At 39.2% G+C, this 13,857-nt stretch overlaps 1 protein-coding gene across 1 annotated transcript; it reads left to right on the top strand.

Annotated features, from left to right (window-relative positions):
• The first annotated feature begins 11,225 nt into the window (after nt 1–11,225).
• On the top strand, nt 11,226–12,143 carry LOC110608129 (VQ motif-containing protein 22). The gene has a single exon (XM_021747338.2). The coding sequence runs from the start codon at nt 11,256–11,258 to the stop codon at nt 11,949–11,951; it is 696 nt and encodes a 231-aa protein (XP_021603030.1). The 5' UTR covers nt 11,226–11,255; the 3' UTR covers nt 11,952–12,143.
• The last annotated feature ends 1,714 nt before the right edge of the window (nt 12,144–13,857 follow it).

Genomic DNA, 13,857 nt, shown 5'->3' with positions numbered 1-13,857 from the left:
CATGAACAGGGTTTCAGGAGTACTTGGATCGTTTTGTGATCGTCTTTTTGATGATATCTTGGTGTACTCCAGGAATGCAGAGGACCATGCCCAGCATCTGCGGATAGTGCTGCAAACCTTGAGAGAGCATGGCTTGTATGCCAAGTTCTCCAAGTGCGAGTTCTGGCTAAGGAGCATTTCCTTTTTGGGACATGTTGTATCAGAGGACGGTATAGCAGTAGATCCCAAAAAGGTAGAGGCAGTAGCCAACTGGCCTACACCCACTACAGTGACAGAGATCAAGAGTTTTCTGGGTTTGGCAGGCTACTATCGGAGGTTTGTTCAGGACTTCTCGAAGATAGCTGCTCCTATGACCAGACTGACCAGAAAGAATCAGAAGTTTGTGTGGTCAGAGGAATGTGAGAGAGTTTTGCAGAGTTGAAGAGACGGTTAACTTCAGCACGGTGTTAGCTCTGCCGATCAGTGATGAAGATTTCACAGTGTTCTGTGATGCATCCCGAGTGGGATTAGGTTGTGTGTTGATGCAGAATGACAAAGTGATAGCTTATGCTTCTAGACAGCTGAAGAAGCACGAGCTGAATTACCCGACACACGATCTGGAGATGGCAGCTGTTATCTTTGCACTTAAGATGTGGAGGCATTACCTCTATGGGGTAAAATGTGAGATCTATACGGATCATAAGAGCCTGCAGCACATCTTAAGTCAGAGAGAGTTAAACTTGAGGCAGAGACGGTGGGTAGAATTGCTCAGTGATTACGATTGTAAGATCCAGTATCATCCGGCAAGGCTAATGTTGTAGCTGATGCCTTAAGCCGAAAGTCACTTGGCAGTTTATCCCACATTGCAGTAGAGAGAAGACCGGTGGTGAAGGATTTCTACAAGCTCGTGGAAGAAGGGTTACAGTTGCAGTTATCTGGTACAGGTGTTTTGCTCGCACAGATGAGAGTGACACCAGTGTTTCTAGAGCAAGTGGCTCTGAAACAGCACGAAGACCCCGAGTTAGTGAAGATTGCCAGGACTGTTCAGTCGGGCAACAGTGCAGAGTTCAGATTTGATAGTGAGGGGATTCTTCGGCACGGTAAGAGGTTATGTGTACCAGATGATAGCAGTTTGAAGGCAGACATTATGAGGGAAGCTCATAATGCGAGGTATAGCATTCACCCGGGAGCCACCAAGATGTATCAAGATCTGAGAAGGGTGTATTGGTGGCCAGCAATGAAGAGAGAAGTGGCACAGTTCGTGTCAGCCTGCGAGACATGTCAAAGGGTGAAGCTAGAGCACCAGAAGCCGGCTGGAATGCTTAACCCACTGCCGATTCCAGAATGGAAATGGGAGAACATAGCTATGGATTTTGTAGTGGGGTTACCGGCGACGTCTAACAGACTAGACTCCATATGGGTGATTGTGGATAGACTCACTAAATCTGCTCACTTCATTCCAGTCAGGAGTAACTACTCTGTGGACAAGTTGGCGCAGGTGTATGTAGACGAGATAGTAAGGTTGCATGGAGTTCCAGTGTCGATCGTATCAGATCGAGGACCTCAGTTCACCTCCAGGTTTTGGCGGAGTCTGCAAAATGAAATGGGCACAAGGTTGGATTTCAGCACTGCTTTCCATCCACAGACAGACGGTCAGTCAGAGAGAACCATCCAGACCATTGAAGATATGTTGAGAATGTGTGTGTTAGACTTTGGCGGTTCTTGGAGGCAGCATCTACCTCTGGTGGAGTTTGCCTACAACAACAGCCATCATGCTAGCATAGGGATGGCCCCTTATGAAGCTTTGTATGGGAGGAAGTGCCGAACACCTGTTTGCTGGGAAGAGGTAGGAGAGAAAACTCTTGCAGGGCCAGAGTTAGTTGAGATAACCAGCAAGTTAGTGCCTATCATTAGAGAGCGGATCAGAACAGCTGTAAGCAGACAGAAAAGTTATGCAGACATCCGTAGGAAGCAGATAGAATTCCAGGAGGGGGATATGGTATTGCTTAAGGTGTCTCCGATGAAGGGAGTAGTTCGGTTTGGAAAGAAGGGTAAACTGGCCCCACGGTACATTGGTCCCTTTGAGATCTTGCAGAAGATCGGGCCTGTATCGTATAAGCTAGATTTACCGGCTTCTATGGAACGAATTCACCCGGTATTCCATGTTTCTATGTTGAGAAAATTTGTGTCAGATCCAGAGAAGGTTCTTAGTGAACCTGAGGTGGAAATCTTAAGTGATCTCACCTATGTAGAACAGCCAGTGCGGATCCTTGACACCCAGATCAGAAAGCTGAGAAACAAGGAGATACCAATGGTAAAAGTTCTGTGGAACCACCACAACCTAGAAGAGTGCACTTGGGAGACTCGGGAGTCCATGCTCCAGCAATACCCATATCTGTTTTAAGGTTAGTTTTCCCCTTTTCTATGTGTTTATGTTGTGTTAGGGACATTCGGGGACGAATGTTCTTAAGGGGGGGAGAATGTAATACCCGGCTCGAGTCCGGCATCGGACTTCCTGTAGTCCGGTGGAATCTCGGGTGTCGGAACCCTCGAGAAGGGTCATGCATATGTTTTTCAAGGTATTTTCACTTGTTTTCATGTTCCAAAGACTTGAGTTTTGAAAGAAAAACAACAAGGGAGAAATGCAAAGGTTCGGCCGCCGAAGGTCACTTTCGGCCGCCGAACATTGCATGGTTGCGGCTTCACGTTCGGCTGCCGAAGGTGGTCTGGCCAGCCACCTATAAAAGGGCCAAGGGTCGGTGGAAGGAGGTTATTTCTCCTCCACTTGCAGCCAGAGGTGAGTTTCAGCCTCTCCTACGTTGACTTTCCTATTTTCCATGATTTTCATCAAATCTTTCAAGAGTTTTAAGAGTTTTGGTGACTTATGAAGGTTTTGAGCAAAAGAAGTAAGTTTTGAAGCTTGGAGCTTTGGAAGAGCTTTTCTTCATATCTCCACGTTAGGATCCTTCATCCTCAAGTTGTGTAAGAGGTAAGTGAAGATCCTGAGCTTCTTTGATGATTTTGACAGGTTTTATGAAGTTTGTATGGGTAGTTTGCATGTTTAGGTTTAGGTGTGGTTTTTGGTGATTTGTGGTGTTCCAGCATGTTTAAGTGTTATGTGCTATATTTGCTTGGGGTTTTAGGGTAGATTTAGACCCCTTTGTGCATATATATGTGTATATGCTAGTTGGGAGTAGTTGATATGCATGTTGGTAGGTTTTTGGGCAAAGTTTGCATGAAACAGAGCAGGGTTCTGCCCTTCGGGCAAAACCAGGTTCGGCCGCCGAAGGAAGGTTCGGCCGCCGAACCCTTTGTGGAGGCAGTTCGGCTGCCAAAGGTTGCCCCCGAAAGCTAGGCTTTCGGTTTAGAAAGGGATTTCGGCCGCCGAAAGAGGGAGTTCGGCCGCCGAAAGTGTGTGAGTTTCGTCTCTGGACGAGACCTTCGGCCGCCGAAGGTGCCGCCGAACATGCATGAGTTTCGTCTCTGGAGTGGGGTTTCGGCCGCCGAACCTGCCGCCGAAAGTGCCCTGTCCAGCTTTCTTTTGCATGTTTTATGTGATGGTTTGAGGATTGTTTAGAGGGGTTTTGGGGAGTTTCGTAGAGATGTTCTTGAGTGAGTTTAGTCCCTCATTTGAGTCCACCTGTGTAGGTACGGACCAGAGGAATCAGGGAGGTCAGCAGTGAGTCCAGTGTCAGAACCTGCAGAGTCAGTTCAGAGATAACCAGGTGAGTGGAATTTAACTTAATGTTTTAATATGAGAACTGATATTTTATCATGCTTCATGCATCATGAATATGCTTTAGGGTGAGTGCATTAGTGTACACAAAGATGATGCATTGCATTTATCCTTGTACTTGGCATTGCTCCTTGTACATTGCTTATGTGAGACGGCACGGACTTCGTGAGGATTCATTAGCCCTCAGAGGAAAGACCTGGAACAGCCTTACGAGGACCAGGCATAAAGACCTGGAACAGCCCTACGGGGACCAGGCACATGGTACTCCGGTACCCCAGATGAGATAGAGGGAGTTTTGATCCGTCCGGCCGAGGTGATGTGATTCTGTGTTGCATTCCATGAGAGCATGTTTTATCACCTATATTTGCCTATTCTACTCACTGGGCTATCGTAGCTCATCCCTCTCCCCTAACTTCAGTGGTGCAGGTTCAGAGATCAGAGAGAACTCAGCAGGGTACAGGAAGAGTACAGAGTCTTGTAATAGCTAGTGTGGACATGTAAATGTAAAGAGATAAGGTTTATGTATAGTGTATAGAATGGTGCTTGACTATAAGAGTTGTAATCCCTTGTTCTTTTCACATGATCAGTTTATGTTTACATATATTGTTGTATGTTTATGAGCAAAACCAGGCTTAACATTATGAGTGTGATCCGCCTAGAGCCATGAGGAGCTCTAGTAGGGATGAGTATAGAACAGAGAATGTGCATGCACAGGTTAAGCCTGAGAATGAAGAAAAGTTTTATGTTTTTACAGCAAATGTATGATCATGTATGGGATGTCACAGGTATACAGACAGGATAGCAGGCTTACTACGGGTCCCGACGACCTTAAGTCGATCTGGATCCTAGTGCCGGTGGCAGTTCGGTTTCCGGGCTGTTACAAAGGTAGTACCATGGGTAGATAACCAGTCCATCCCTAGAATGACGTCGAAATCTGTCAAATCTAGAACTACTAGGTCGGCGGACAAGCATCTTCCCTCAACAAACATAGGACTACACTGGCAGACTGACTCTGCCACAGATGGATCACACTTGGGTCCACTGACCCAGAGAGGACACTCTAACCCAGAAGTCATCAGACCTAACCTCCCCACGGCTCTCGGAGCAATAAAAGAATGAGATGCACCAGGGTCCATCAAGGCATACACATCTGAACAACCAATAATTAAGTTACCTGCCACCACGGTGTTAGATGCATCTGCCTCCTGCTGTGTCATTGTGAAGATCCGTGCCGGAGCTGATGGACCTTCACCTCTGAAACCTGCTGAAGAAGAGGCTGCCCCTCTCCCTCTGCCTCTGCCACTGGCCTGAGTCATGGCTGGAGCTGCTGGTTGCGCCACACTGCTTGAAGCTGTCTGCTGGGACTGAGCCATCGGGACTGCTCTTGGACAATCTCGAGCCATATGTCCCTCCTGACCACATCTGAAACAGGCATTCGTCCAAAACCGACATACTCCCCTGTGTGGCTTACCACACCTCGCACAAACTGCATTATCCGCACCAGAGCTTGAGCCACTCCCAAATCCCAGACTGGACTTGACTTTATTCCAGAACTTGTTCTTCTTACCCTTGGGCTTACCCCATCTCTTACTGCCTGAAGCTGCTGCACTCAGGGTAGAGGGATCTAATCTTCCCCCACCCGGAGTTTTAGAACCGGAAGACTGTGCCACTGACTGCTTAACTATCCCCTGAACGATGGCACTGGCCTCCATTTTCCTGGCCATATCTACTATGGCATGGAAGCTCTCCCTGTCCACTGACTGAATCAAGGAGGAATACCTGGAATGGAGTTTCATGACATACCTCCTTGACCTCTTCGAATCTGTATCCAGACTCTGTCCAGAAAAAGGCAACAGCTCCATAAATCTGTCGGTGTACTCCTCCACACTCATTTCATCCGTCTGCCTCAACTGTTCAAACTCTATCATCTTCAGCTCCCTTGAACTATCGGGAAAAGCCCATCCTGCAAACTCGTTTGCAAACTCTTCCCAAGTCATGCTGTCCACTCTCGGGTTCACATAATTCTTGAACCACTCCCGTGCCTTCTTGCACTTAAGCGTGAACCCGGCCATCTGAATGGCTCTACTGTCATCAGCTCCAATCTCATTTGTGATTACTTTAACCCTTTCAAGATACACAAATGGGTCATCCCCTTTTTCATACTGAGGAGCACCCAATTTCATGTAGTCGGTCATCTTAACCTTGCTCCCACTGGCTGAGCTAGGTCTAGGTGGCTGAACAACTGGGGCTGCTGGTTCTGCAGGTGGTGGAGGTGGTGCAACATTTTCGGAGGTAGGGTTTGCTGAATTTGGATAGTAGGGTGGAGGTGGATACATTGGGTACTGAGAGTATGGTGGGTAGTATGGTGGGTATGGCATCTGTGTGGGATAAGGGGTGAAACTAGGGTAATCCGATGTACCTCCCATCGAATACCCGGGATGTTGTGAGAAGTGTGGGTAGTGAGGTGGCTGTACAAATCCCGAGGCCTGAGTGCCTCCTTGGGACTCTCCCATACCTTCCTCTGACATGCTAACTCCCAGACTGCCATCCCTCCTCTGCTCTACATCCATCTCATCCCCCATGCTCTCAGACATTCCTCCCTGAACTGTTCCTCTGACTGATCTGCTTCTACCCAGATCCAACGACCTTCTAGGGTCTCTTGCAGCTCTTTCTCTGTTAGACCTACTAGACATTGCCCTAGGCAATGCTGGAGGACGGGCGCTCATGCCCTCATCCTCAGGTGGTACTCCAGTCAATCTTGCTGATCGACGAGTTCCTCTCATCCTGTTTTCTGAAAAACAGTGCACATCACAAGCAACATTAGCATCATATGGTTCATGTGGGCACACATGAACCCGCATTACATACATCACATATCATAGCATATCATTAATGCACATGCATATTATCATGGCATTTCACATCATCATGCAAGACAGGACTCCACATCCTATCCTAGTGGACATGATCTTTTCCTATTGTGCTTGACCTTCTATAACATCTATGAGCCCGACACTCTAGGTCCGACCATATGAACCTAGGGCTCTGATACCATTCTGTAACGACTCGAAAATCGGACCGCTACCGGCGCTAGGATCCGGGTCGACTTAAGGCCGCCGGGACCCGTAGCAAGCCTGACATAAAACCTGTAAACCTGTATAATCCCATACATGATCAACAACATGCATAAAAATTAAAACTTTTCTTTCCATGAACATCAACCAAACTCAACCTGTGCATAACATTAACATAACATTGATCCCTCTGTGGGATCTCGTCAGTGTCCCCAATGGGTGACAAAACATATGCTGAGTTGGTTTACATAAGTGACATAAAATAACCAAGATCATGTATAAAAAGGGATACAACATTCTATGGTCAAGCACACACTAACATCCATAAACCTCATTACATAACTATACTGTACTTTTACATTTCAATTTGATCATGTCCATTGCTAGCTATTACATAAGCATGACTTCTTTACTCTATCCGGACTCCCGCACTATACCGTACCTGCAAGCCTGGGGGTAAAGGGAGAGGGGTGAGCTAAAAGCCCAGTGAGTAGAGCTAGTAAATCACATTAACACTATGCTCAAATGGAATGCATCATAACACAAACAATTCACATAAGGGTTGGGTGAACTTGTCACCAATTAGTCCAAGCTAACATAGTGCCAGGCCGTAGCATGGGGTCCTGGTCTTCCTGTCATACATACATTACTTACCATTATTCCAGGGCCTCCTCTGGGCTCCTGGCCTTCGAGTCCACAATCGTGCCAGGCCGTAGAATGGGGTCCTGGTCTTTCATTTCCGTGCCAGGCCGTAGAATGGGGTCCTGGTCTTCCTGTCATGGACTAATTGGGTCATCCAACATTCACCCACATCAACAACACATGATGCAATGCGGCATATTCGTGGAAACTAATGCAATCACCCTATTGCATAATCATGATGCATGAAACATGATAAAACATTTAATTTAAAAGATTGAGTTTAGTTCCACTCACCTCTGGCTGACTCTGACAACACCGAAGCAGCTGGACTCACTGCTGGGGTCCTCGATTCCTCGGGTCCGAATCTACACAGGTGGACTCAAATGAGGGACCAAACATACTTGAACATAACTCTAAAATACTCCCCAAAAACCCCCTAAAACATCATGAAAATATCACATAAAAACATGCAAGAAATGGCTGAACAGGGCACTTTCGGTGGCAGGTTCGGCGGCCGAAAGTCCCTCCAGAGCCGAAAGTCAGGCAGGTTCGACGGCACCTTCGGCGGCCGAACCTCCCAGACAGATCCGAAAGTCTTCTTTCGGGGGCAAGCTTCGGCAGCCGAATGCTGCCTCCACAAGGGGGTTCGGCGGCCGAAAGTTCCTTCGGCTGCCAAACCTGGTTTCTCCCAAATGGGCAGAAACTTGGTTCAAATGAACCTCTTGCCTCCCAAAACCTCAAATCATGCATAAACTAGTTCTAAAACATGCATACATATCATACATTACACCTAGGGGTCTCAAACTAGCATATACCCCAACTACAACACTTCAAACACACAAAAATCAACATACATTGCATCAAAACATCAAAACCCATAAACTCATCAACAAGCCTAAACATGCATCTCTACCCATAAAACAACTTAATGCTTGTTTAAAACACATAACAAGGGTGGATCCGAGCTTACCTCTTGAAGAAACGAGAGGAAAGGCGATCCTAGCTTGGAGATGGAGAGATTGAGCTCTTTGAACCTCCAAGTACCCAAAACTTGCTCTTTACTCACAGATCTTCAAAACAGAAGTTAAAACCCGTGAAAATCATGGAAGATCTAAGGAAAACACTCAAGATCGAGGGAGGGGTGGCGGAGACTCACCTTGGCCGACAACAGGGGAGAAAAGCTCGCTCGTGCGGACCTAAGGGACCCTTTTATAGGTGGCTGGCCAGGCCACGTTCGGGGGCCGAATGTGCCTCCGCATGCATGCCATGTTCGGCGGCCGAACTTGAGTTTCGGCGGCCGAACCTGGACTTTCCTCACTCATGCTTTCGGGGGCCTAACGTGCCTCCAAAACGCATGCATGTTCGGCGGCCGAACTTGACTTTCGGCGGCTGAACCTGGGTTTTCCTCCAAGGACTTTTCATGCAAAAACTCATTTAATTTCATACTTAAAACCATTAAAACATGAAAACATTTTACAAAAACATGATTTTACCCTCATAGAGATCTCCGACATCCGAGATCCCACCGGACAGTAGGAATTCCGGTATCGGAGTCTAGCCGGGTATTACAATAAGGGCTTAGCTTTAATTCAAAATCAAATTCTCATAAAAATTCAATAGGAGTGAATTCTTACATTATTAATTTTGTCAAATATAAAAATTAAAAAAAATATATTTCTTTTAAATTCTATCAAAATTAGTCTTTTCAAATAAGACTTTAGAAATTTTAATTTAGGTTTAATCGTGACCAATAACAAATATGGATTAATTGTGTAAAATTTAAAAGTTAAAATTTAAATGTGATGTTGTGAAAATATTAGGATTATTTTTTTGCAATATACTCAAATTTTAGTTAATAAAGGTCTATTAGATAAAATAATTTAAAAGTTTACAATTTTTTATATTTATATTTAAAATTTAAAATTTTAAACAATAAAGTTAATTTTTTCATATTTACTTTAATTTTAAGCATTAGTCTGCATTAATTTTGACAAAAAAAATTTTTTTAGTCTATTTATCATACCACATAAAATTATTTTTTTAAAAAAATTTATTGAATAAAAAATTTTAAATATTTATGTTAATTTATATTTAAATTCAAAAATTTAAATTTTAAATAATTAAATTAAATTTTTGTTAATTTATTATAATTTTTTTCTGAAAGCAGTTTATTTATTATAATTATAATTAAAAGAACAAAATTGAATATGAAAAATTTAATGATAAATTATAATATAATTTTTAAAATTTTATATTAATAAAATATATAATATTATATTAAATATATTATATTAAATAAATAATTATTACAAATAAATTTTCATTATATAAAATATTATATATTAAAATATTTTTAAATAAAATAAAATATAATCTGATTTAGCCCATAAAATAATCCTTTTATAATTTTTATAAAGACTCATATCTCTTAACGATATTTTTCGAGATATTTAATATTTTATTTTGTTCATATATATAATAAATAAATTTGTAATATATATTAATTTATTAATTTATGGTATGTCATATGAATAATATTATATAAAATGAAATATAATATATTTTAGTATATAATTTTTTTTATATTTTAAATTTTTATTAATTTGCAATATATATAATATATAAAAATAAAAATAGAAGTAAATAATAATAAGATTAATAAAAAAGGATGTTGTTGAAAAAATATGTATTTCACTAACTATTTTATTGTTAAATAAAATTTTAAGGATCGATTATATTATAATTTATTATTAATTTTTTAAATTTAATTTAGCTTTTATGATTATAATTATGATAAATTAATAAAAATTTAATTTTATTATTAAAAATTTAATATTTTAAAAATAAATATGTTAACATATATATTTTTAATAAATAATTTTATGTAGTATGATATATGAAATAAAAAAATTAAAATTGCTGGCTTATAATATAAACGTGAATAGATTTTTAATTTAATAGGTCATTAAAAAATAATTTTAAAAAATAAATATTGGTACCAAATTTAGATTTTATTTAGAATTAATTTGAGTTTATGGTTAAAATTAAAAATTTAGAGTATAAATGTGGATTTATAAGAATATTTAGATTATTTTACCTAGTATTCTTTTAAAATTTTTTAATTAGGATTATTTTATATATAATAATATCAATATTATGTATAAAAATATATGTTAATGATAAAAATATTTTAGTAGTAATTAAATTATTTTATATAATAAATTGATTTATTATTTATTTAAAGATTTAAAATATAATTTTTATTTATCGTTATATTTTATTATCATTATATTATATATTAATTTTTTAACAAAATTATATATTAAATTTAAATAAACTAAATTTTAAAATTGAATTTTTTTTCATGAAGTATCTTATTCTTTGAAAAAATGCGAGTTAAAGACTATAGTAATATAAATATTTTTATTTATAAAATTAATTTCTGATATTAAAATTAAAATTTATAATTAATATATGTACATTTTGAAGACTTCCAAATTCCCAAGTCGCCTAATGTCACCTACCAGCTACCACCACAAAAGTCTAACGCCGAGGTGGCCACTTTGACGATGACGTCACCATGATAAGCCTCCTTACGGCCTTACCCTCCCTTCGTTGCTTCCAGGAACCATGCAACTGTACGATTGAAGACCTTCCAGAACCCTCACACTCACGTGATCCAACTCACGTGCCACTTTATTAATTGGATCATCGTAATCGACGGCCAAGATTTCTCCTTCGGTCATCTCTTTGACCACGTCCAACCCTCCATAAATATCTCATCCCTTGCATAACCTTCTTCCCTTCCAAGTTCTAACCCAACCATGTCATTACCTAGTGACTGGGGCCAATTCTACCACCAGCAAAATCTTTCTGCAACCATGTTCGGCTGTGACGGTGGTGCTTCTGATGTCCCCGCCGCCACATCTGTCACCTCCGCCGCGGCTGCCAGTGTCCCTACCTCATTAATGGGTGGTACTGGCAATTCTACCTCACCAAACGGTGGTGGCGGCCATTTGAGCCCTGAAGGTCGTGTATCCAAGCCTGTGCGCAGACGGTCTAGAGCTTCCAGAAGAACTCCTACAACGTTACTTAACACAGATACTACGAATTTTCGGGCTTTGGTCCAGCAGTTTACTGGTGGCCCTAGTCCTCCTTTTGCTTCAGGATCACAGCTTAATGCACCAAGCTTTGGTTTTTCACTGAACCAACGTCAAGCCCAGGTTAACCCTAGTGCAGTTATGGTTCCATCTGCAGCGGGTTACCATCTCCAATATCAACAGCAAATCCAACCATCGTATATGTTTTCATTGGGAAATAACACCACCGGAGCTTCTCCTGCTCATGGCGATTTGCTTTTCCAAAGACTTGGAAACCCCAGGTCTACAGGCATGGATGTCTCAGATGAGTTAGTGATGGAGGGTCTTTCTTCTCACGCGGTGGCGACACCGTCGAGACCTCCATCTAGGCAGCCTTCTTCCGCCTCCAGTGAGAACAGAAGCAATACTTTCTTGTTTTGATAGGGACAAAGGAACAAAGTTAGGCAGTGACTTGTCTAAAAGTAGAACCATTGACCAATGTAAATATCGTGTTACTTACACCTTGATGGCATTTGTTTTAGGTCATCTAACGTGGCTAATAGTAAGCTTCCACGTTTTTTTTTTGTTGGGAATATTTTTATTTGTTTCTTTAATATTTTTTTTTTTGTCGAATTTGTATCTTTAATTAATCCATCTTGGGTTTGTTTTCGAAAACCATGGACCAAGATTGGAATTCCATATATAAATAATTTATGAAAAATATTTTTTAATAAAATAATTTATTTTTTATTATTTGATGTTAATTTAAAATAAAATATATTAGCAAATTTATATAAAAGATTTAATAATATTCTTAAAATATGAAAAATAATTTTTTAAAAAAAGGAAATTAATTTTTTTAAATAATTTAATTTTTTTAAATAATTTAATTTTTTTAATTATATAAAAATATTTTATATTAACTAATTTTTTTAAGCAATCCAAATAAAGAAAACGTGAAAAATATTTTTAATTTATACTACACATTTTTTTTTCAATGTTTTGTCGTAATAATCCAACTTCCAAAATAAACTTGCCATTAGTTTTCAATGGCTACTATTGAGAAGACACAAAATTCTTCCATTCTTTTTTACCTTAAAGAAAGAGTTTCTTCTCTCTTTAATTTGTTTTTTTTTTATGATTTTTTTATTCGTTAAAAAAGTTTCATACACCATTAATTTCATAGAATAATTTTTGCTTGACATGTTGATTTTCAATTAAGAATAAACTATTTATTTTTTTTAATGTACAAAATAAAATTGTATTACAGTAAAATATAACTACAATAAAACTACTAAATCTTATAATTGATATAATAGTCAATATGAAGAAAGTAAGTCTCGAAAATAAAGTTTAGCAACTGTATTTATAAATATGTTAAACTGACGTGAGATATATAGAAAAAGAAATAATAGAGATGAGAGAATATTTCTATAATGGCTGCTATTGTGGTCTTAATATCCCATGGTAAATCAAATTTTGTACCATTCAAATCATTATATACAATTGCAGAATTTATTGCACACTCAATTGACATAAAACCAGCTTCAGATACCAATTTGATCGTTACAATACAACCCGAGTCTCTCCTGCTGTAGTAGATGAACATCAAACTCGTAGCAATATCATGCACAATAATTTTTGTACTATTAAAAGTAACCACAACAAGAAAGTTGTGATTTACCAACGGATTTTACTAACGGATGAAAATCCGTTGGTAAATCTTAATATAAAAAATTTTATGTAAAATTTTACCAACAGATTTTAAATCTGTTGGTAATCTGTTAGTATTACTAACGGATTTCAAAATTCGTCGGTAACTTATAAATATATAAAATAATTAGTATTGAAAATTACTAACGGATTTTCATCCGTTAATAATTTTAACGAATTTACTAACGAATTTGAAAATTCGGTGGTAAATTTTAATGTAAAAAATTTTATGTAAAATTTTACCAACGGATTTAAAATCCGTTGATAATCTGTTAGTATTATTAACGGATTTCAAAATCCATTAGTAATTTTTGGAGAGAAAAAACTCATTTCTTTTTCAAAATTTACTAACAGATTTAAAATCTGTTGGTAAATCCGTCAGTATTACTAACGGATTTGAAATCCGTTGGTAAATCCGTTAGTATTACTAACGAATTTCAAAATCCATTAGTAATTTTTGGAGGAAAAAAGCCCGCTTTTATTTTTTCAAAATTTACTAATGAATATAAATTCAATAGTAATCTACTTTTATAAATATAACACCACATTTTCTCTTTTTATCATTCATTCATTTTATCATTTTTATTTCTTCAATTTTCTTTCCCTTTCTCTCATTTTCTTTCTTTTTCTATTA

The sequence above is a fragment of the Manihot esculenta genome, chromosome 8 (assembly GCF_001659605.2).
Source record: "Manihot esculenta cultivar AM560-2 chromosome 8, M.esculenta_v8, whole genome shotgun sequence".
NCBI lineage: Eukaryota > Viridiplantae > Streptophyta > Magnoliopsida > Malpighiales > Euphorbiaceae > Manihot > Manihot esculenta.
This window is presented reverse-complemented; position numbering and strand designations above follow the sequence as displayed.